We start from the raw sequence: 18,496 nt of genomic DNA, 5'->3' as shown, positions 1-18,496 counted from the left end.
CTTAACTGTACTACAAAGTGTTTTCATAAAGGTGCACTACTGCACAGGAAAGGGTTTAGCTTCTCTTGACTTCCTGTCGCCATTACCATGTTAGGCGTGTCCAACTGTCTAGCTGCCAATCAAATGTAGGATCAAACCGCAAGGAATTGACTTCCTCTCACGCGTACCTTAAAACCGCGAACTCTTTGGAATGGGTTTGACATGTTAATTGGATAACTACCAATCAGATACGAGATCAAACTGTTAGGTACATAGTGGTAAAAGCCTCACTTGCGACGCAAGCATAAGCTTGCGTTCTTGTCGGTGTTATGTCCAGTGAAGACATGGTTGGCATAAGCATAAATTAAAGTGCTTGCTGATTGGCTGAAGTCTGGAGGCAGTGTGGCCCAGTGGTTAAGGCTCTTGCCTTGAGATCCGGAGATCCCGGGTTTAAGACCCGTTCTAATCACTCGTTGAATTTGTTCCTGGTAGTCCCTGGTTCAACTTCCCACCTGCACTTGTAAATAGCCAACTGATTTGCCTCCGGCCAGTTGTGATTCTTAACAGTTGTTGTTGTGTTCTGTGTTTCATTGGCCCTGCAAAGCCCCTATGGGGAGCGGTCAATTAAGTATGTATTTTAAGTCTTTCGCTTATATTTATGCTTATGAAAACATGTCCCCACTAGACACATTCAAGTGATGGATCATTTTGAATATCGAAATCTTCAATTCGGGACAGAAGGGAAAGCTTGTTTTTGAAGCAATAAATAAATTCAGGTATCCATTAAACTTACCATAGAATTTATTACTTCATTTCTGATATAAATATTTTAGCCTTCGACGCTAATGGTGTCTTGAACAAACAGACGAGACCCCGTATTCTATGACCTAATGACAGAAGCATAATTTAGCAGAACTTGTATTTGATTGGAATGACTTGCCATATTATGCGAGTTTAATGTGCCTACTTACTCCATCACATCGAACCTATTCGATAGCAGCACTGTACAAGACTTAAGGGATTGTTTTTATAATTGTATTGACAATTAAGACTTGCTAAGAGGTGGCTCCTAAACTTTCTTGTCACTTCAAAGGCTTAATAAAGAGATCAAAGCGCACGAGGTGACTGAAGATGCCTTGAAACTGGCTCAGTGGAAACTTTCTGAAAAAGAAGGACAGCTAGTAGCACGAAATCAGGAAATTAAGAACTTAGAAGTTAAAATACTGGAGCGAAAGAAAGAGTGCCAAGAACTACTGGAAATGAGAGCAGAACTGGTTTCTAAGACGAAAACACATGAAAAGGTAATGGGTTTTAACTATCCACAAAAAACATGTGGTTTTGAAATGACGCTTTTGACCTGTTTAAGCTGCCAGAAAACATATTTCAATTTTCTCACATCAGAACCTGTCCAGATTTTTAAAAAAAATCGTTTAGATCCATTTATCCTGTACTTAAGATTAAATTTTGGCGTTAAGAGACTAGGAGTATTTCTACTCCCCTCCTGGACGCTGCGTGTAATTAACATTGAGGGTCTCGTGGAAAACTCACTGCTTCCCTTAGGGCCATTCAATCCATCGAGTGCTTATTGTCTCTTGCCACTTGGGATACTAATCCATCTCAAGGTTATCTCGAGTTCTAACGTTTTCGGTACTCATTTGTACACCTGGGTGGAGAGAGGCACTGTGAGAATAAAGTATCTCGCCCAAGAACACAACCCAATGACCCCAGAACAGGGCGCAAATCTGGAGCGCTCGATCCGGAAGTGCAGGGCACTAACCATTAGCCTCTTCCAGTTAGTTGGGCAGCAGCGCGAAAAACGGCGAGCTAAAAAATAGGGGAGAAGCACGCGAAAGAAAGCGAAAGAACTTCTAACTAACCATCGTGCCTCCCATATCCACCAGTATGTCATGTATTGTGATCTTTCCTCTTTAGGATATAGTTGAGATCCGCCGCCAGTTACAAATCGCAGTGGCAAAGCGTGTTGAAGTTGAATCGGAAATGAAAACACGTTATAAAGAAATGTTGGCGCGGCAGCTGCAAGAACTGAGGAACGAACTTGAGACAAGTCACAATTCAGAGGTAGTGAGATTTACACAGCTTCTTTAGAATCCACAGCACAAATGTAAGACTGTGCAACCTCTCCCTACGGACACCTCTATTTTACGGACAAAAATTCACTTTTTAATGTGATCCCAAGAAACAGGATTTCGTAAGCCTCTCCTCTAATAAGGACACTCATCTCTGCACCTTATTCGTGAAAGATTAAGGGTTTAGGGTTATGGTTCTGCGGTTCCAAACACCGAGAAACCAACAGAGGATTAAGAATAAGAGAGTTTATTTCCTAAAAAGGCCTTATCCCTCTCAAGTTATTTTGAAATTACCACTGGTTTCCGAAATCCAAACAGGGACTATAAATAAGCAACCCCTTTGGATACTTATAAATCGTTTGGTTATTTTAATCACGTGGACAACCTAAGCAGCTTTACACGCAAAAATCCACGAAACGTCCGAGATAATGTCATCCGCGGTAGAAGTGGATAGAATGTCTACGAATAACTTTACGGGGATTTCTTCGGAAGAGAGTCCTACTTGGTTCTATCTTCAATCTTAGATAAACATGCACCTCAGCACACAAGGATAATCACTTTGCGACCTAATGCTCCTTGCTACAGCGAGGAAATCAGAAAACAGAAATCAACCTGCCGCAAGATTGAGAGGCGCTGGCGACGTTTAAACTTGAATCATACTATCGACCTTATGCAAATCAACGCACTGTCATTCAGAACACCATTTTAAAGTAAAAAATGGACTACTTCTCTAATCTTATTTCGGAGGCTGGCAAGGAAATTAAAGCCCTGTTTCGTTCAATTGACCGTCTCCTTCACAAGGAAGCAGAGAAAAGTTTCCCAACCAGCTCCTCGGCTGAAGATCTTGCTAATACATTTGTCACCCTTTTCGAGGATAAAATATCCCGTATCAGAAACATACCTACTGCTCCAAAAATTCCCAAATTATTTTTCTCCTTGGACATTTCCACCATTAATTGTGAACTTAGCAACTTCTCACCTACCTCGAATTCCAAACTATCGAAAATTGCTTTTTCTGTTGTGCAGAAATCATGCTGTCTGGATCCTCTGCCTGCCACATTACTGAAAGAACACTTGACCTGCTCTTACCATCAATTTGTAGGATTGCAAACTTGAAGCTGGAATCTGGTTTTTTGCCTTAGTCTCTTAAAAGCGCCGTTTTAACATCTCTGCTCAAGAAACCTGATCTGGATCACGAAATTCTTAGTAATTTTAGGCCTATCTCGAACCTCAAGTATATCTCAAAAGTTATTGAGAAGGTTGTGGCAGCGCGTCTTCACTGTTCATCTTGATTCTAACCAACTCACAGAGCCGCAGCAATCAGCCTACAAACCATTTCACAGTTTCGAAACAGCCCTTGTGCGTGTTCAAAACGACATTTTGCTTGCTATTGATAATCGCGACAGTGTCATGCTCCCGCTACTTGATCTCTACTAACCGCACGCAAGTTGTCTTAATCGACAGGAGGAAGTCACAGTCTGGTGAGCTCAAATGTGGAATACCTCAAGGAATAGGCCCATCCTCTACCTACTTTACACTGCTCCATTTGCCGGCATTCTACGTTTCCACGACATGCAATTTCATTTCTACGGTGACGACTTTCAGTCGAACATTTCTTTTTCTGCTAATGACGATCTTGAATTAACCAGCAGTATCGCTAAAATTGAGGAGTGCTTATCCGATCTTGATAAGTGGATGTCTTTAAACAAGCTGAAACTAAACAAAGACAAAACTGAACTTCTTCACCTCTAGTCAAAGCATACCACTCAAGAGTCTTTAGCTCCACTTCATTTTTATTCTGATACAATCCAGCCGTCTCCATGTTCCAGAAATATCGGTGTCGTTTTTGATAGTACTATGTCTATGCTCCCTTATGTCAATTCTGTTTGTAAATCTGCCTTCTATCATCTTCGAAACATTTCCTGTATAAGAAAATTACTATCCACTAAAACCACTGAGACTCTAGTCCACGCCTTTGTAACCTCCAAGTTGGATCACTGTAACTCTCTTCTATACGATGTCCCGAAATATGTTATTAAAAAGCTTCAACTCAGTACAGAATGCCGCGGCTCGACTGATTACAAGCAAGTACGACCAAACCAGCCCTATTTTATTCCACTTGCACTGGGTTCCAGTTTCCGAGCAAATTAAATTCAAAACAATTCTGATCACCCACGAAGCTCTTCACCAGCAGTCTCCTATCTATATTCAAGACCTGATACGCCGTTATTCAACTTCAAGAACGCTTCGGTCATCTTCAGCATTACACCTGAGTCCTGTTAACTTAAATTTAAATCTTTTTTAACATAAACTTAAGACTCAGCTTTTCGAAAATTGTTTTTAACATGTATGAATTCTTTTCCTATCTTTGTAAACCGCTCAGAACAGAATTGGATAAGCGCTATAAAAGTAGTTATTATTATTATTAAGTAGTTAGGCTCGAAACATTAGCCTGTTTCAGGCTCTCGGTCAGTGGGGACTATCGAAAACACGGGCGGGTGACAAAGGGATGTCATCTCCTTTTCTGTCCCGGATCCCGCTCGTCGACTGCCCGCTTTTTCGATCGTCCCCATCGACCGAGAGCCTGGAACAGGCTATTGGAACTTCAGCTGGTAATAAATCTATAGAGATGGATCCTGTATCAACGTTGTTTTTTTAGTATTATGAGTTGCAGCAGACGTATTTAACAGCCGTGGCAGAGTTGACAACTGTTCGAGAAGAGAAAAGAACTTGGTCCATAAATGTCGAAAATCTCAGATTAGATCTGAGCCAGTGGCAGTCCAAGGTAATATAGAAATATAATTTAGTTTCCACTTTTGAAGGTCTTTAACCAGAATGTGTAAGCTCCGGGGGAGGACTCCCATATAAAAAGGACGGGGGTGTTCGTTGTATCTTTTTAGGAGTTAAAAAAGTGGTTTTGGTACCTTTACGGAGTCCCGCTTCAAAAGGTCTTCAGCGGGGGCTTTCGCGGTACCTTTTAGGATACTGAGCAGAAAAAATATGACAGAACACAATTTTTTGTGTTAGAATTGGTACCTCTTAGGGGTAAAAAAATTCCAAGCCAAGCACACAAAACAAGATCTAGGTAACTCTACGGCCGGAGTTCGTTTTTCTCTCCACGGGCCTAAAGCCGGTGTAACACGGTGAAAATTGTCATTGCAACTGATAACGCAAACATTGTTTCATTGCGAGTTGTAAAGCTTTTTGCTCGTTTTAACATTCTTGTTGCAAGTTCCCGCAACATGCTGCTAAGAGTTAAACCCTCGTCTAATTTGTGCAGTTTCATTTTGCGACTCGCATCAAAGGTTGTGCTCTTTAACTTGTAATGATGATGTGCAATGATGCACAGCAAGTTAATAAAAAGAAGATGTTGCCCGTATCACTCACCCTCGATCTTTGGACTAGGTGTTTGAACATAAACTGGCGGGTCTTGCACTTTTCTGTTAATTTTCAGTGTGAAGCGCTGCAGCAGATGCATTCAAAAGATTCGGAAGAGTTGTCAAGTGTCCGAGAAGAAAACAGAAAGTTGGCCATTGATATCGAAAATCTCAAGTTACAGATAGGCCAGTGTGAGTCTAAGGTAAAATGGAATAGATCTTTTACACTTTGTTTGCTGTGGTGAGAAAATAAATTCCTTCGGACATGTCTCTCTTTGTTTATTAGATATAAAAATGTGTAAATTTGTTATTAATTCTCTCAGAATGCAAGCTTGATACTGAAAATTGAACACTCAGAAACACTTCGGGAGGCCGACAACAGGAGGTTTGAGAAAATAATCACTCAGAAAGATGAACTTATCAAAGAAGGGAAACAGTGAATTGTAGAAAACCATGAATACGATGAAGAACTGATGGAAGTGAATCAAATGCTGGATTCGGATATTAAAGATTACAGAAGGATGATAGAAGACGAAGAAGGAAGGTGGGGAAATTAAACATGATGTAAACAACTCATTTAAGGAACGTCCCTGTTGCCTTGTAATCTCAAACATAAATTTTGTCACTATAAACGGCCGAAATCTTCAGTGTAATATGAACTACCGTGGTTGGATGTTTATTTTCTGTTTTGCGTTTATTTTTTGTAATAAAAACTAACGATAAAAAGTCACGACGTTTCGACCCCTCGGAGGTCATTTTCAAGTGACTTGAAAATGACCTCCGAGGGGTCGAAACGTCGTGACTTTTTATCGTTAGTTTTTATTACAAAATCTATATCTAAAAGACTTCTGATTAAGATTTTGCGTTTATTACACGTTTTATAAGAAAGAAACTGTTACATGCTACTTTCCTCAAATAGCTTCAAATGGCCTCACTGGCAGTTTACTTTTGTTAACGTTAGAATTTGAGAACATCCATGAGAACATTTTCCGACATTTAAAGACCAGGTAAATTACAAAGCTTCAGTCGTCATGACAACTGTCACCACTTTACATTCACCAAGTTTCAAGGTCCAGCGCGTATCCATCGCTGGACCTTGAAACTCGGTCAAAGAGAAGTAAATTTATCTGTGTGGCCATCGCCGGAGTTTGAGCGTGACTGATACAGGAGAAGTGTGCGACTATCGGCGAGATGCGAAGTAAGCTAGAAATTACTTTCCAGCCTTTCCTTTATTTAGGTACGAGTGACAACCTGGGAAGCTGAGCAGTCGCTTAAATCGCGTTAAAGCAGGCAAATAACTGCACCGAAAGCGATAAAGTCACCAGGACAATAAAGTACGGTTAAAGTCCCCCCCCCCCCCCCTCCCCATTTCCTTCTTGCGGGTTAACTTTCGTCGAATTAACTTTCATGGACCTCTATCAATAATAAGACATAACGAAAATAAAACTCACGCAAAAATAAAAGGCTAACTCTGAATGGTAACTGGTTAAAAATACGTAAACTTGTAACTAAAACCTAACGAATCATGTGTGGTCTACATCACCCAATGTAGCTTTCTCTCATGCGACCTGCCTTTGCCAGTATAAACCCTAACCCATACGTATCTTATGAGAAACGTCATTTTTTAGGTTGAACACAAATAGGAGTACGCGAAGAAGCCTTGAATTCAACAGCGGAACTAAAGTAAGTAATATGCAGGGTTATAAAATATGTGGCTCAAGTTTTCCAACGAGGTTGTAACGTCATCTAGTCACGTGGTCTCGCCATGTGCTCGCTCGCTCTCTCGATCATTAATTTAGTCTTGTGCCACTTATTTCCCTTCTTCGCCGACTGCTAGTGGTGACGCTACATGGGATCAGAAGTACCAGAACCTGCTATAGATCGATCTCAAGTGTAATTTGGAACGCAGTTGAGTGAAAATTGTGTTAGGGAGTTAGCACGCGTCGCCGTCTTGAGTCTACGCTGAAATACCAAACGAAGGAGAAGCCCCTCTCGTCAACGCCTCGCCGTCCCCGAGGTTCGTCGCTAATGTGTTGCTTTCCCAGAAGTTAGAAACTGAAAAAAGTGGTTACAAATCTGGAAAGCGTATGAAATCGTCACCGTGTATCACGTGTATTAGTCCGGATGCTGTGGAAATACACACTGGATTGCCGTTTTCATCGGATGAAGAGAGAGAGAACATTGAAAAAGTGCTCGAAATTTGACAGAACTACTGCCTTGGTAAGACGAACGTTATCTATGAACGATACAAGTTCAATCATCGCCTACAAGAACCTGCTGAGTCGACCGATGCTTACGTAACAGCGCTTCGCTCCCTCGCCGAAACCTGCGACTTTGGGCCCTTAAAGGAAGACCTAATTCGAGATCGTATAGTCTGTAAAAATCAGGGACATATGCAGTCACATATGCAGTCACATATGCAGGTCGTGCGCTCACACCAGTGGAAAGAAGATACTCACAAACTGAGAAAGAACTTGTAGCGCAAGAACACAATCACCATTATACATTCGGGAGACAAGTGATTCTCTGGCCTGCATGACCACAAACCACTAGTGTTAGTTTACAAGAAGCCCCTGGCGTTAGCTCCAAGGCGCCTACAGAGACTTCTGTTGAGACTCCAGCAGTATGATGTTGATCTTAGGTACAAGCCTGGACCTAAGATGTACTTAGCTGAGACGTTATCAAGAGCATTAATAAAGAACAGCACCCAGTCTAGTGCAGAATAGGAAGCAGAATCTTTCCATGCGTCTGACTTCCTGCCTATTTCAGAGCCTCAACTGAAGGAAACACAAGAAGAAACAGCTCAAGACCACACGCTCCAGCAACTGAAATAAGTCACCATCATAAATAATACCAACTTTATTCATTCAATACAATGAAAGGGAGAGATACCAGAGGTTATCCCTATACGGGGGTATCCGCCCGGATGTTATTGCGCTAGAGTCGATTTTGATGAGTAAGGAAAACCGGAGTATCCGGAGAAAAACCCTCGGAGTCAGATTGATATCGACCGAAACTCAGCCCACGTACGACCTCGAGGCCAGAGATGAACCTGGGTCGCAGAGGTGGGAGGCGCAGATGATAACCACTAAGCCACCCTGACTCATCGGATGGCCTAACACTCGAAAGGAAGTTCCTGCCCCTCTCCATCCATACTCCTTAGTCAGAGATGAGTTGTCAGCACAAGACGATCTGATATTCAAAGGACAACGAAGTGTTATTCCACTCAGCTTTGGCCCAAAGAGTAAAGAGAAGCTACATGGAGCGCACATATTGGTTCAGAATTGCTTGCGGCATCCCAGAGAAGCTGTGTATTGGCCAGGGATGAAATCCGACTTAACTGACCACGTCTCAAAGTGTGACACTTGCTCATCTTTCCAGTCAAGTCAAGTAAAAGAGCCTCTGATCTGTCATGAAATTGCAGATCAACCTTGGCAAAAAGTTGGTGCAGAAGTCTTCACATTAGATGGTGTATACTACCTTTGTGTGGTTGACTATTACTCAAGCTACTTTGAAGAAGACAAGCTAGAGAACAAGGCTGCAGCTGGAATAGCCAAACTGCTTTTTAGTCCATGCGATTCCATACCAACTAATCAGCGACAACATGCCATTCAGCTTCCAAGAGTTTAAAGAATTCGCTACAAAATATGAGTTTGAAGTCACCACAAGCTCTCCCAGATACCCCCAAAGAAATGGTAAAGTCGAGAATGCCATCAAGACAGCAAAGAACGTCATGAAGAAAGCCAATCAAGAAGGAGCTTATGTGTACCTGAAACTCTTGGAATGGAAAAACACCCAATCGAAAGGACTGTCAAATTCTCCAGCTCAAAGGATGTTTGGTCCTAGAACGAGAACGCTGCTCCCCACAACCAGCAACTTCCCTAAGCCCAAAGTCACAAGAAGATGTAAAGAAAAAATTCCTCAAAAAGAAAGCCAAACAAAGTACTTCAATCAAAACACCAAAGAGCTCAAGCCATTACAGACAGAAGTTGTCAGAGTAGTCCGAAAGCCATGTGACAGGGATAAGAGGTGGTTTAAAGCCCGAGTTGAAGACCAACTCGACATCCGTTCTTATGAGATTCGAACAGAAGATGGCAGAGTGCACAGGAGAAACCGTCGGCATCTCCGCCAGAGTAAGGAGCCATTTAGGTCAACTTCTGAGCCTGCTTCAGGCACACTACCACGGGGAAACCAACCTTGCATCCCTGCCAGCACAATTAAACCAAGAACATCTAAGCCCACAGACCAATCAATCCAAAACAACGCCCAACCTGCGACAGTCTTGTCAAACCAAGGTCCACCACCAGACCCGAAACTTTACCGGGCATTTTTGGGTATCACAATTCCCTTTGTATCTCGAGAACGGAGAGGATTTAATTCGTCAAACTTCACAGTTATATTTTTCTCTTTGTTACCTTGAAAGCATGTTAAAAGATCGGCTTTCCAAAACAAGCGGTTGGCAATTTCGGAAATAGGTTTCCGGGTCTTTTGAGAAACGGGTCCCAGGAGTGGTCGAGAGCCAAGACCCTCAAAGTATCTTAAGGACTTTGTTACCGCCTGAAAGGATCTGTGACCTGTTTTACAAACTGATTAACTTTTCATTATTTCCTTTTGTTTTGTTAAGTTATAATAAGTTAAGACAACAAGTTACGAAAGAGACATGATTTATTCTCTTATTATATTTTGTTCTCTCATCGATTAGGTTAAGTTAAAAAAAAACTGACTTACTTTGTGTTCTCTGTTGCCCAGCGATGTAGCAATACTCATTTCAATATATATATATTTTTGTTTGGGAAGCAGCTTCTCAAGTTTACAAAGAAGTGACTATTATCAGGACTAAGGAACCTGGCACTCAATTTAATAAAAATGAGGCAATTAAAAACATTTTAAATCTTCTTACTACATCACCTTGTTTATCTGTGCGACATTTTATGTTTGCAGGAAGAAGCTACTTTGATCCGTAAAGGAGTGCATGTCATAAGGACGGGTGAAGCTGCCAGTCAAGAAAGAACCATGGAAACTCGTACGGTGAGGGCTGCAGGTGGTACCTTTTATGGCACATATGCCTTATAAGCAACATTAGAAGTTGCCCACATTTCCGAGCTGAATGCCGATCTTCGACCCTTATACCTATAATTAATTACAGTGCCTAAGGGCAGAAAATTGCATTGCTCTATCTTTAGCTCCGGGTTTAATTTTTGGGTTGTTAGTTAATCTTAACGTTCGTTTGCCGTATGCTAACTGGTACAAACTAGTAAAGACATAATAGACCATATTCGTATTCCCAGTATTGGACTGGAACTAGCTTGCAATGGAGGCTAGTGCGGGGGAATATATTAAAAGGTATTTGCATTTGGAAAGATTTCCCCGCATTAGCCTCCATTGCAAGCTAGTTCCAGTCCAATACTGAGAATACGAATATGGTCTATTATATTGAACGAATTGGGCTCACATAGACTCGTCACTACCACCTCAGTAAAGTCTGTAACCTTGTTAGTAACAAAATGTTAGCCGTATGTCTATCCAACCATGGGCTGTTCTTGTTTTCGTACTCCTGTCCTACTTCTTCTTGTCCAGTTTCTCAGTGATTACCGAAACATTTCCTCGGTCACCTTACGTGCTGTGAAACTGCAAGTCTGCATACGAGCCAAGTGGCCCAGGAAGCCGGAGGTTATCCCGATTTCTGTAGCATGAAACGATCAGGAGTATCTCTACTCCCCCTTGATGGGATGCTAGTCCATCGCAGGGTTAACCCCCCCCCCCCCCTTCCTCGCCCCTACATTAAATTCGTCGGTACCCATTATACACCTGGGTGGAGAGAGGCATTGTGAGAGTTAAGTGTCACACTGTAATAATTCTTCTAACTGAAACATAAATTGACTGTTGCCCAGCCGTGTAGCAATACTCATTTTAAAATATAATTTTTTTTTTATTCAGAAAGCAACGTCTCAATTTTACGAAGAAGTGACTGTAATCAGGACTGACGAACCTGGCACTCAAGTAAAAATGACGCAATTCAAAACATTTTAGAACTTTTTGCTTCATCACCTTGTTTATCACTTTGTTTATCTGTACTACATTTATGTTTCATGTTTGCAGGAAGAAGCTACTTTTATCAGTGAAGAAGCTCGTGTCACAAGGACGGACGAAGGTACCAGTCAAGAAATAACCATGGAAACTAGTGGGGTGAGTGCTGCAGGTGGTACCTTTTATGGCACACATGCGTTATACGCAACATTAGAAGTTGCCCACATTACATGTACCGAGCTGAATGCCGATCTTCGACCCTTACACCTATAATTAATTACAGTGCCTAAGGGCAGAAGATTGCATTGCTCTATCTTTAGCTTCGGGTTTAATTTTTGGGTTGTTAGTTAATCTTAACGTTCGTTTGCCGTATGTTAACTGGTACAAACTAGTAAAGACATATATTGGACGAATTGGACTGACATAGATTCATTACTACCACCTTAGTAGAGTCTGTAACCTTGTTAGTAACAAAATGTTAGCCGTATGTCTATCCAACCATGGGCTGTTCTTGTTTTCGTACTCCGTTCCTACTTCTTCTTGTCCAGTTTCTCAGTGATTACCGAAACATTTCCTCGGTCACCTTACGTGCTGTGAAACTACAAGTCTGCATACGAGCCAAGTGGCCCAGGAAGCCGGAGGTTATCCTGGTTTCTGTAGCATGAAGCGATCAGGAGTATCTCTACTCCCCCTTGATGGGATGCTAGTCCATCGCAGGGTTCCCCCTCCCCCCTGCATTAAATTCGTCGGTATCCATTATACACCTGGGTGGAGAGAGGGATTGTGAGATTTAAGTGTCTTGTCAAGGAAGACAACGCAATAATTCCGGCTGGGACTCGAGCTCAGACCACCCGAACCGAGGACTAGCTCACTAAACACGAGGCCATCGCCCCTCTTCTTGAAACTACCAGGCCTCAGTGTAAATGCCAATGCACATTACATGTAACACTGCTACAGTGCTCACAGCGCTTATCTCAGATTGATACAAATGCGAAACATGTTATTGGCTTGTTTGCAGAGCGCGGTTGTTCTTCTTATCCGTGTTCTTTTGGTTTCGGGAGAAAAAGAGAAGCTGTGAAATGTGCTAGTCCACCCTTCGGTTAACACTTTGTGCCAGAGATAATTTATGACGAGTGCCTCTCGTCACGTTTTACTACATCTATTAAATGCACTTTTTCTTTCTCGATGTACTTATCTTCCCTTTTGTTTCTCTTTCCTTTTTTAGGAACACCATCCACCCCCCTCTAAAATTCAGTAGAAATCTTACTGGTGATTTCACGTTTTCAGAGTTTTGAGGTTTTTCAGTTTTCCGTTTGTTCCATTCCCTTGGAATAAAACAGTGTGAATCCAGTGTGCTGGCTAAGTCGAGATTAACTGTTAGTTGACGTGTGTTTCTTTAGACGACTAGCTCCTCGATGCTCATATCTTAAAGACAACTGTTGTGAATTTAAAAATTAAAGCTTTTGAGTTTGCTCATAGGAAATAACCGATCAGAATAGAGATCAGAAGAGGGTACATTTGTATACAATTAAAGGTATCAGTGGCGGATCTAGGAATATTTTAAGAGGGGTAAATTAAAAGTATCGAAGTATATACTCTGGCAAAAGTCCAGATAGTTAAAGCTGCCATTTTTGACTTTGTTTATGTTTTGCATCAATAAAAATGTTCACGTCGGATAAACTGTATCTTTTCCAGCAAAAATATAAAAAGATTACAACAAAAAGCAGTCAAATAGGAAAAAAGGAGCCAAACTGGGGGGTGGCTAGCCACCCTATTCACCCCCTCCCCCCTGGATCCGCCCCTGAGGTATCTTTTCGTTAACCTAAACTTGTGAAGTGGACAAGGCAAAGCATAACAATCTTGTAATAATGTCTTCTGCCTTTCGTTGTCCTCAGGCGGCTTTAAAAGTCAGATTAGTTCCTCTACTTTGGATTTAAATTTGCCACAAAAACGACAGTGTGTATGTGTGTGGTTTTTATTTTAACTCAGTACTCACCATGAGACTAGATTGTGTTTTAAGTCTCTCGCCAGTGCAGGGTTTGCCTATCTATATTATAAATAAACATTGGTAAACGGAAACAAGGCTTCTGTCATTTGAGCGATATAATGTGCAAAGAGCAGTTTTTCATTTTGTTGCGTAAAAGTGTAGAAGGGAGCTTTTTTCCACGGGCAAAGATTGGCTCTTGCTCCCTTTTACCTCCTGCTTAGTGCGCAGGAAGTCAGAAACAACAATTGACCTCTCACTTGCTTTTAGTTTGTCTTCTCTTTTTACGGTTCTCAGGGTGTCTGTTCTCTAGTGAGCGGTTTGTTAAAAGTGCATCTTAACCTGCGCAGCAGGCCAAGTGCGAGTGTGAGAGCGAGAGCATGAGCATCTTGAGATCGAAAGATTCTCTTCAGACGCCGTTCCACTCATGTGCCAAAACTAACTGAGGAATTAAGTACGGCAGTCTTAATTAATTAAACTGGCTCCGTTGGCGATCGATAATGAATATAACGTAACATAACACGTCTAACCGTGAAAAAACTATTCTCTTCCGGTTCAGTAAATTTAAGTATTTTCCCAGACGTCTTACTTGTAAATATTCACCAAGATTCACGTTGCCTCCAGACAAAAAAAAGTTGAACGTTTGGTTACGTCAGTGCTCGTTGCAATGAACACACGTGACAACACGTCCAGAACACATTTATATATCCCTTGTAATTTCTTTATTTCTATTAAGCCTCTTATTACTGTTGTCAGGTATCATTACTGTTATTGTTGCATTCACTTTTTGAAAGAAATGAGTACAGGGGAAGTTCCATACTCTATTCTGATTCACCGCTAAAGGGGATGAAGCACATATATGTACGTGTATTATTTAATTAAAGAGATGTGATTAAGACACATGAACAGACCAGTGGCTAATACAGTACAAGGGCGGATCTAGGGGAGGTGCACTGGGTACCAAAAAAAACACGTTTTAGTTAAAAAATTCTAAAACTTACAAACGAAATAAAAAACCTAAATAAAAGACAGCGGTCCGTTGTGCCTTAAAAGCGCTAGTTTTTGGAGTTTTGGTGGAATAAAATGTTGCCTCATCATTTACAGCCTTAACCCTCTTAAAAGCATGTATTATACATTGTCTAACATATAAAGATTGGGGTTCCTGTGCATTTCCGTTTGACATGTGCAGCCCCCTAGCTAAAATCCTAGATCCACCCTTGCAGTGAGCTTTGTCTACAACGATTCCTATCAAAATTTTCTTGTAAACCTCGGAGGACAGCATATTTCTCCACCTTCCATTTCCCAGTAGGTATTCCAGCGACTTAAACGTAACGCTACACTCTCAATCGCAAGATTATCCTTGCCAACGCAGCCAGTTTTTGTGCACACAAGATTTCAGGCGTTTACCGACTTGGTTGCTTTGCAAACCTAAGTAGGGAAGTTGGATAACAATATCTTTCTTAGGAACTGTAGACACTGGATTGCTATGCTGATGTTGTCTGTTTTTGTTCAAAACATCGTTGATATGATAGTTGATTATGCCTTGTGGGTAGCCGTTCTGAAGAAGGAGTTTTCGAAAATCATTGAGGGCAGATTGTAGCAAGGAGCCAGATGAACAAAGACGGTAGTAGCGATAAGTGAGGGAGCGGATGAGGTTTATTTTGTACTTTCGTGGAGTGAAGGAATCCCATTTCGTGTAGAGACCTGTGAAAGTTTTCTTTCGGTAGATGGATGTCGTGAAAGCGTTGTTTTGATTACGTGTGACAAGAATGTCCGAAAACGGAATTGCTTCGTTATGTTCAAAAACAATGGTAAATTTAATATTGCGATGACAGCCGTTCAAATAGTGCAAAAACTCATTTGCACAGTCTTTGTTGTGAAACATGGTGAATGTGTCATCAACGTAACGATTCCAAATTAAAGGACTAACTTTGGCGTTCAGCAACCACTTTTCTTCAAAAACACACATAAAAATGTTGGCTAAGACAGGGCCCAATGGGGAACCCATGGCAACACCATCGATTTGGTCGTAGTATTTACCATCAAAAAGAAGGTGGCTCTTCTTGGTGGCCTTTTCCAATAGCTTTCGTAAAACAACCCTGGGTAAAGCCGGAGGATCAGCAAGAGAATAAATTTGTCTAGACAGATGTTTAGTGTTTCCTCGAGTGGCACATTTGTAAATAGGGAGGAGACATCTAAAGAGCACATTATTCCATTCTTATGCTTGTACTTTTTGGCCCAATCCGCGAAGCTGAAACAGTCTTTGACAGTGTATTGGTTGGTCGAGATTGGCTGAAGTATAGAAACAAGGTAAGTAGCAAGATTGTAGTTATAGGTGTTAACCGATGAAACAATAGGGCGGAAAGGACATCTGTTCATCTGGCTCCTTGCTACAATCTGCCCTCAATGATCTTCGAACACTCCTTCTTCAGAACGGCTACCTACAAGGCATAATCAACTATCATATCAACGATGTTTTGAACAAAAACAGACAACATCAGCATAGCAATCCAGTGTCTACAGTTCCTAAGAAAGATATTGTTATCCTACTTCCCTACTTAGGTTTGCAAAGCAACCAAGTCGCTAAACGCCCGAAATCTTGTGTGTACAAATTCTACTCTTGTGTTAACCTTAAGAAGCCAGTTTTAATTCCTAACGCTCCCAGGAATTTTTCCAGTCTTCTATAAGCTCGCTAATGGCGAAATAACCATAACTATGAAATGAAATGAAATTTATTCACTTATATTGCGCAAATTAACAAAAATTTGATCAAATGCGCATTACACTTATGAAAAGTTAAAAAAGTTAAAAATGCATATATAACAATTTGAGAAAAAAAAGAATAAAAATCTTAAAAAATCTAATTAAATTATGAGACTCCTATAAATATGCCTTTGAAAAACTACTGGCTTCGTAGCAAAAGTGTTGTTGAATTTGGAAAGTTCAGCGTGAAATACCGAAGCAATCTGGAATATGAGCGACTTGCCAACCCCGTTACCAAGACATCTTTGATGGAGACAAAAGCCTTCATCGCCTTTTTCCTGTTGAGGGAAAAGCTTAGAGACCCCAAATATGAGGCAAGCTTTCTCCAAAGCCCCGGGGGGGGGGGGGGGGGGGTAATCGATGTATCTCTGGTTGGGGAGGTGCGGCGCGGCCCCTCATACCCTGACCCTGTTTAAGACAAATATCGCTGATTTTCCTACCCATTTTAAGACAGAATTCCGATTTTTGATACCCTGTTTAAGACATTTAACCCAGTTTAAGACATAAATTGATAAATCGATACCCTGATTAAGACAAAAAATGATAAATTCGATACCCTGTTCAAGACAAAAATCCCGAAAACCATACCCTGGCTGGCCGCACGTCCCCATTAAGCCCTTATAAGGGAGTACCCCCCCGGGTCCAAAGCACCGTAAACATCTACATCAAGATTTCTGGCATCTTCCGACATGTCATTTTTACCAGAGACACATTCCTTAAATTCCTCAGGTTTGTAAAAGTGTAACATTCCCTGTTATTGGTGAAAATGAGACAATCTATATGACGTCAGGAACAAGATTTCCTACGAAGTAAATCAGACGGGGAAGGGAGTAGAGTGCGTGACACGAGCGTCTGAGAATCAGGCTAGTACTAGAAGCTCTTGCCCACACAGTCCTTTTAGCTTCTCTAGTTAATTAACCCAGATGGATTAATTCCAAATACGAAATACATCCTCGTGTGTCCAGATATGAATTGAATTGCTTACGAGGTCAGTATAAGCTCGAAAGTTTTCGTGAGAGATGTTTGAACGCCTTTGTAAGTAAAATTAGTTGCGTATTCCAGTACGTGCATTTTGCCTGGTAACAGTGTGAACTTTTCGTTGAAGTGATCACGTCCGTTTCTTAACATACTGTTTCATATTTTTAACAAAAACTGATGCGCATGTCATCATGTCGATCGGACGTGTATTTTATGCACTGCTCTTGGCAGCCCATTTTCTAGTTCTATATGGCAAGTTATCGCAAAATATATGTAGAAGTAATAACATTTCTGATACAAGAAGCTTTCTTTTAACGGAAAGCCATGTTTCACCAATTATTGACGGTCGTACAGGGGGGGTCTGTCGTACGGTTCACGAACAGAAAAAACAACGAATCACGGATCACGGATATCAAAATTTCAGTTTCCCGAATCACGGAAATAAACAAGTAAGATACTCCTTTTAATAACCTTCTCTTAGGCAAGAAAGAGTGTAAATTGGAAAAAGCAAAATTGTGAAAGGCTAAGTAAAGGCTGCATATCGTAAATCATCTACCTAAATCACTCTCGTTGGACGACTCTGACCATTCGTCCACTTCGCCTTGTAACTGCCCGAAGAAAAACCAAATCGTCTAAAGAATCTTCCTCGTCCTTGTCCGCAATAGGATATTCAGCATCTGAGTCAGTGTCATACTCTTCCTCCTCTTCTACCTCGGTTTCCTCTACTAGTTGATGATCTTCAATGGCCTCGTGCGATGTAGAAGGCGTAACAGTTGTAACAGTCGCAGCAGAAGTAACAGTCTCCTCTTCGATAGTGTTAAGACTGAATGAGACTTTATCTTTAGGATAGTCGGATGCTCGGTACATGTTTAACGGCTATGTACCGGCCTTGAACATGGTGGTCTCTTGCCTCACACTTCTCTGTCTTGCAGCCTTCCCATTATTTGTCGCCCATTCAATCATGAGGTCTTTTTCCTGCCTATTCAACTCCCTTCTTGCGTTAAGATGCTCCAGCTTCGGAATGGCATTTAGTGGAGTGCTTTGGCGTAACACGGGATAATAGGATTTATCGTGCGTGAAGTAGTAGGCACTCCAGGGTACTACACGCTTAATGCTTTCGTATACGGTATTTGCCAGATTCCGTGCGTACTGCAAAAGGGTGGGAAACTGGTCCATGAAATGACCGACTGCGTGGAGGTTTTCAACCTGAACTGTACGACAGGAGTACAGATCAATGGCGAAGCTTGGATTGTGTTCTTTAACTAACGCCTCCAGATCTTTCAGTCCATTTAAGATCATGT

The 18,496-nt window shown here is 41.4% G+C and overlaps 2 protein-coding genes and 1 pseudogene across 6 annotated transcripts in view; 2 read left to right on the top strand and 1 right to left on the bottom strand.

The window, feature by feature from the left end:
- LOC138026534 (lamin-B3-like) overlaps positions 1-6,000 on the top strand; it is a 7,311-nt pseudogene extending 1,311 nt beyond the window's left edge.
- Positions 1-13,552, top strand: part of LOC138026496 (lamin-B3-like) — a 71,847-nt gene extending 58,295 nt beyond the window's left edge. For 4 of the 5 annotated variants that reach the window (XM_068873899.1, XM_068873891.1, XM_068873886.1 and 1 more), the window contains 4 exons: positions 10,385-10,471; positions 11,381-11,443; positions 11,543-11,629; positions 12,696-13,552. In XM_068873899.1, the coding sequence (XP_068730000.1) occupies positions 10,385-10,471; positions 11,381-11,443; positions 11,543-11,629; positions 12,696-12,728 (270 nt within the window). In that variant the 3' untranslated portion in view covers positions 12,729-13,552. The remainder of the gene's footprint in view (positions 1-10,384; positions 10,472-11,380; positions 11,444-11,542; positions 11,630-12,695) is intronic. The other variant, XM_068873915.1, reaches the window with a different exon arrangement.
- A 1,256-nt stretch (positions 13,553-14,808) lies between these two features.
- On the bottom strand, positions 14,809-18,062 carry LOC138037479 (uncharacterized). The gene is made up of 3 exons (XM_068883398.1): positions 17,781-18,062; positions 16,850-16,968; positions 14,809-15,649 (listed from the first exon to the last, which is right to left on the bottom strand). The coding sequence occupies exons 1-3, from the start codon at positions 18,060-18,062 to the stop codon at positions 14,809-14,811; spliced, it is 1,242 nt and encodes a 413-aa protein (XP_068739499.1).
- Between the last annotated feature and the right edge of the window lie 434 nt (positions 18,063-18,496).

This window comes from Montipora capricornis, chromosome 2, assembly GCF_036669925.1.
Source record: "Montipora capricornis isolate CH-2021 chromosome 2, ASM3666992v2, whole genome shotgun sequence".
Lineage (NCBI taxonomy): Eukaryota > Metazoa > Cnidaria > Anthozoa > Scleractinia > Acroporidae > Montipora > Montipora capricornis.
Note: the sequence above shows the minus strand (reverse complement) of the source record. Positions and strands in the feature narration are given on the sequence as shown.

Coding starts and splice junctions, on each gene's coding strand:
- LOC138037479 (XM_068883398.1), bottom strand. CDS start 18,062: ATGTACCGAGCATCCGACTATCCTAAAGATAAAGTCTCATTCAGTCTT. Junction 16,969..17,780: donor CAAGGCGAAGTGGACGAATG/GTCAGAGTCGTC, acceptor CACCAATAACAG/GGAATGTTACACTTTTACAA. Junction 15,650..16,849: donor GGTGCTTTGGACCCGGGGGG/GTACTCCCTTAT, acceptor TGTGCTCTTTAG/ATGTCTCCTCCCTATTTACA.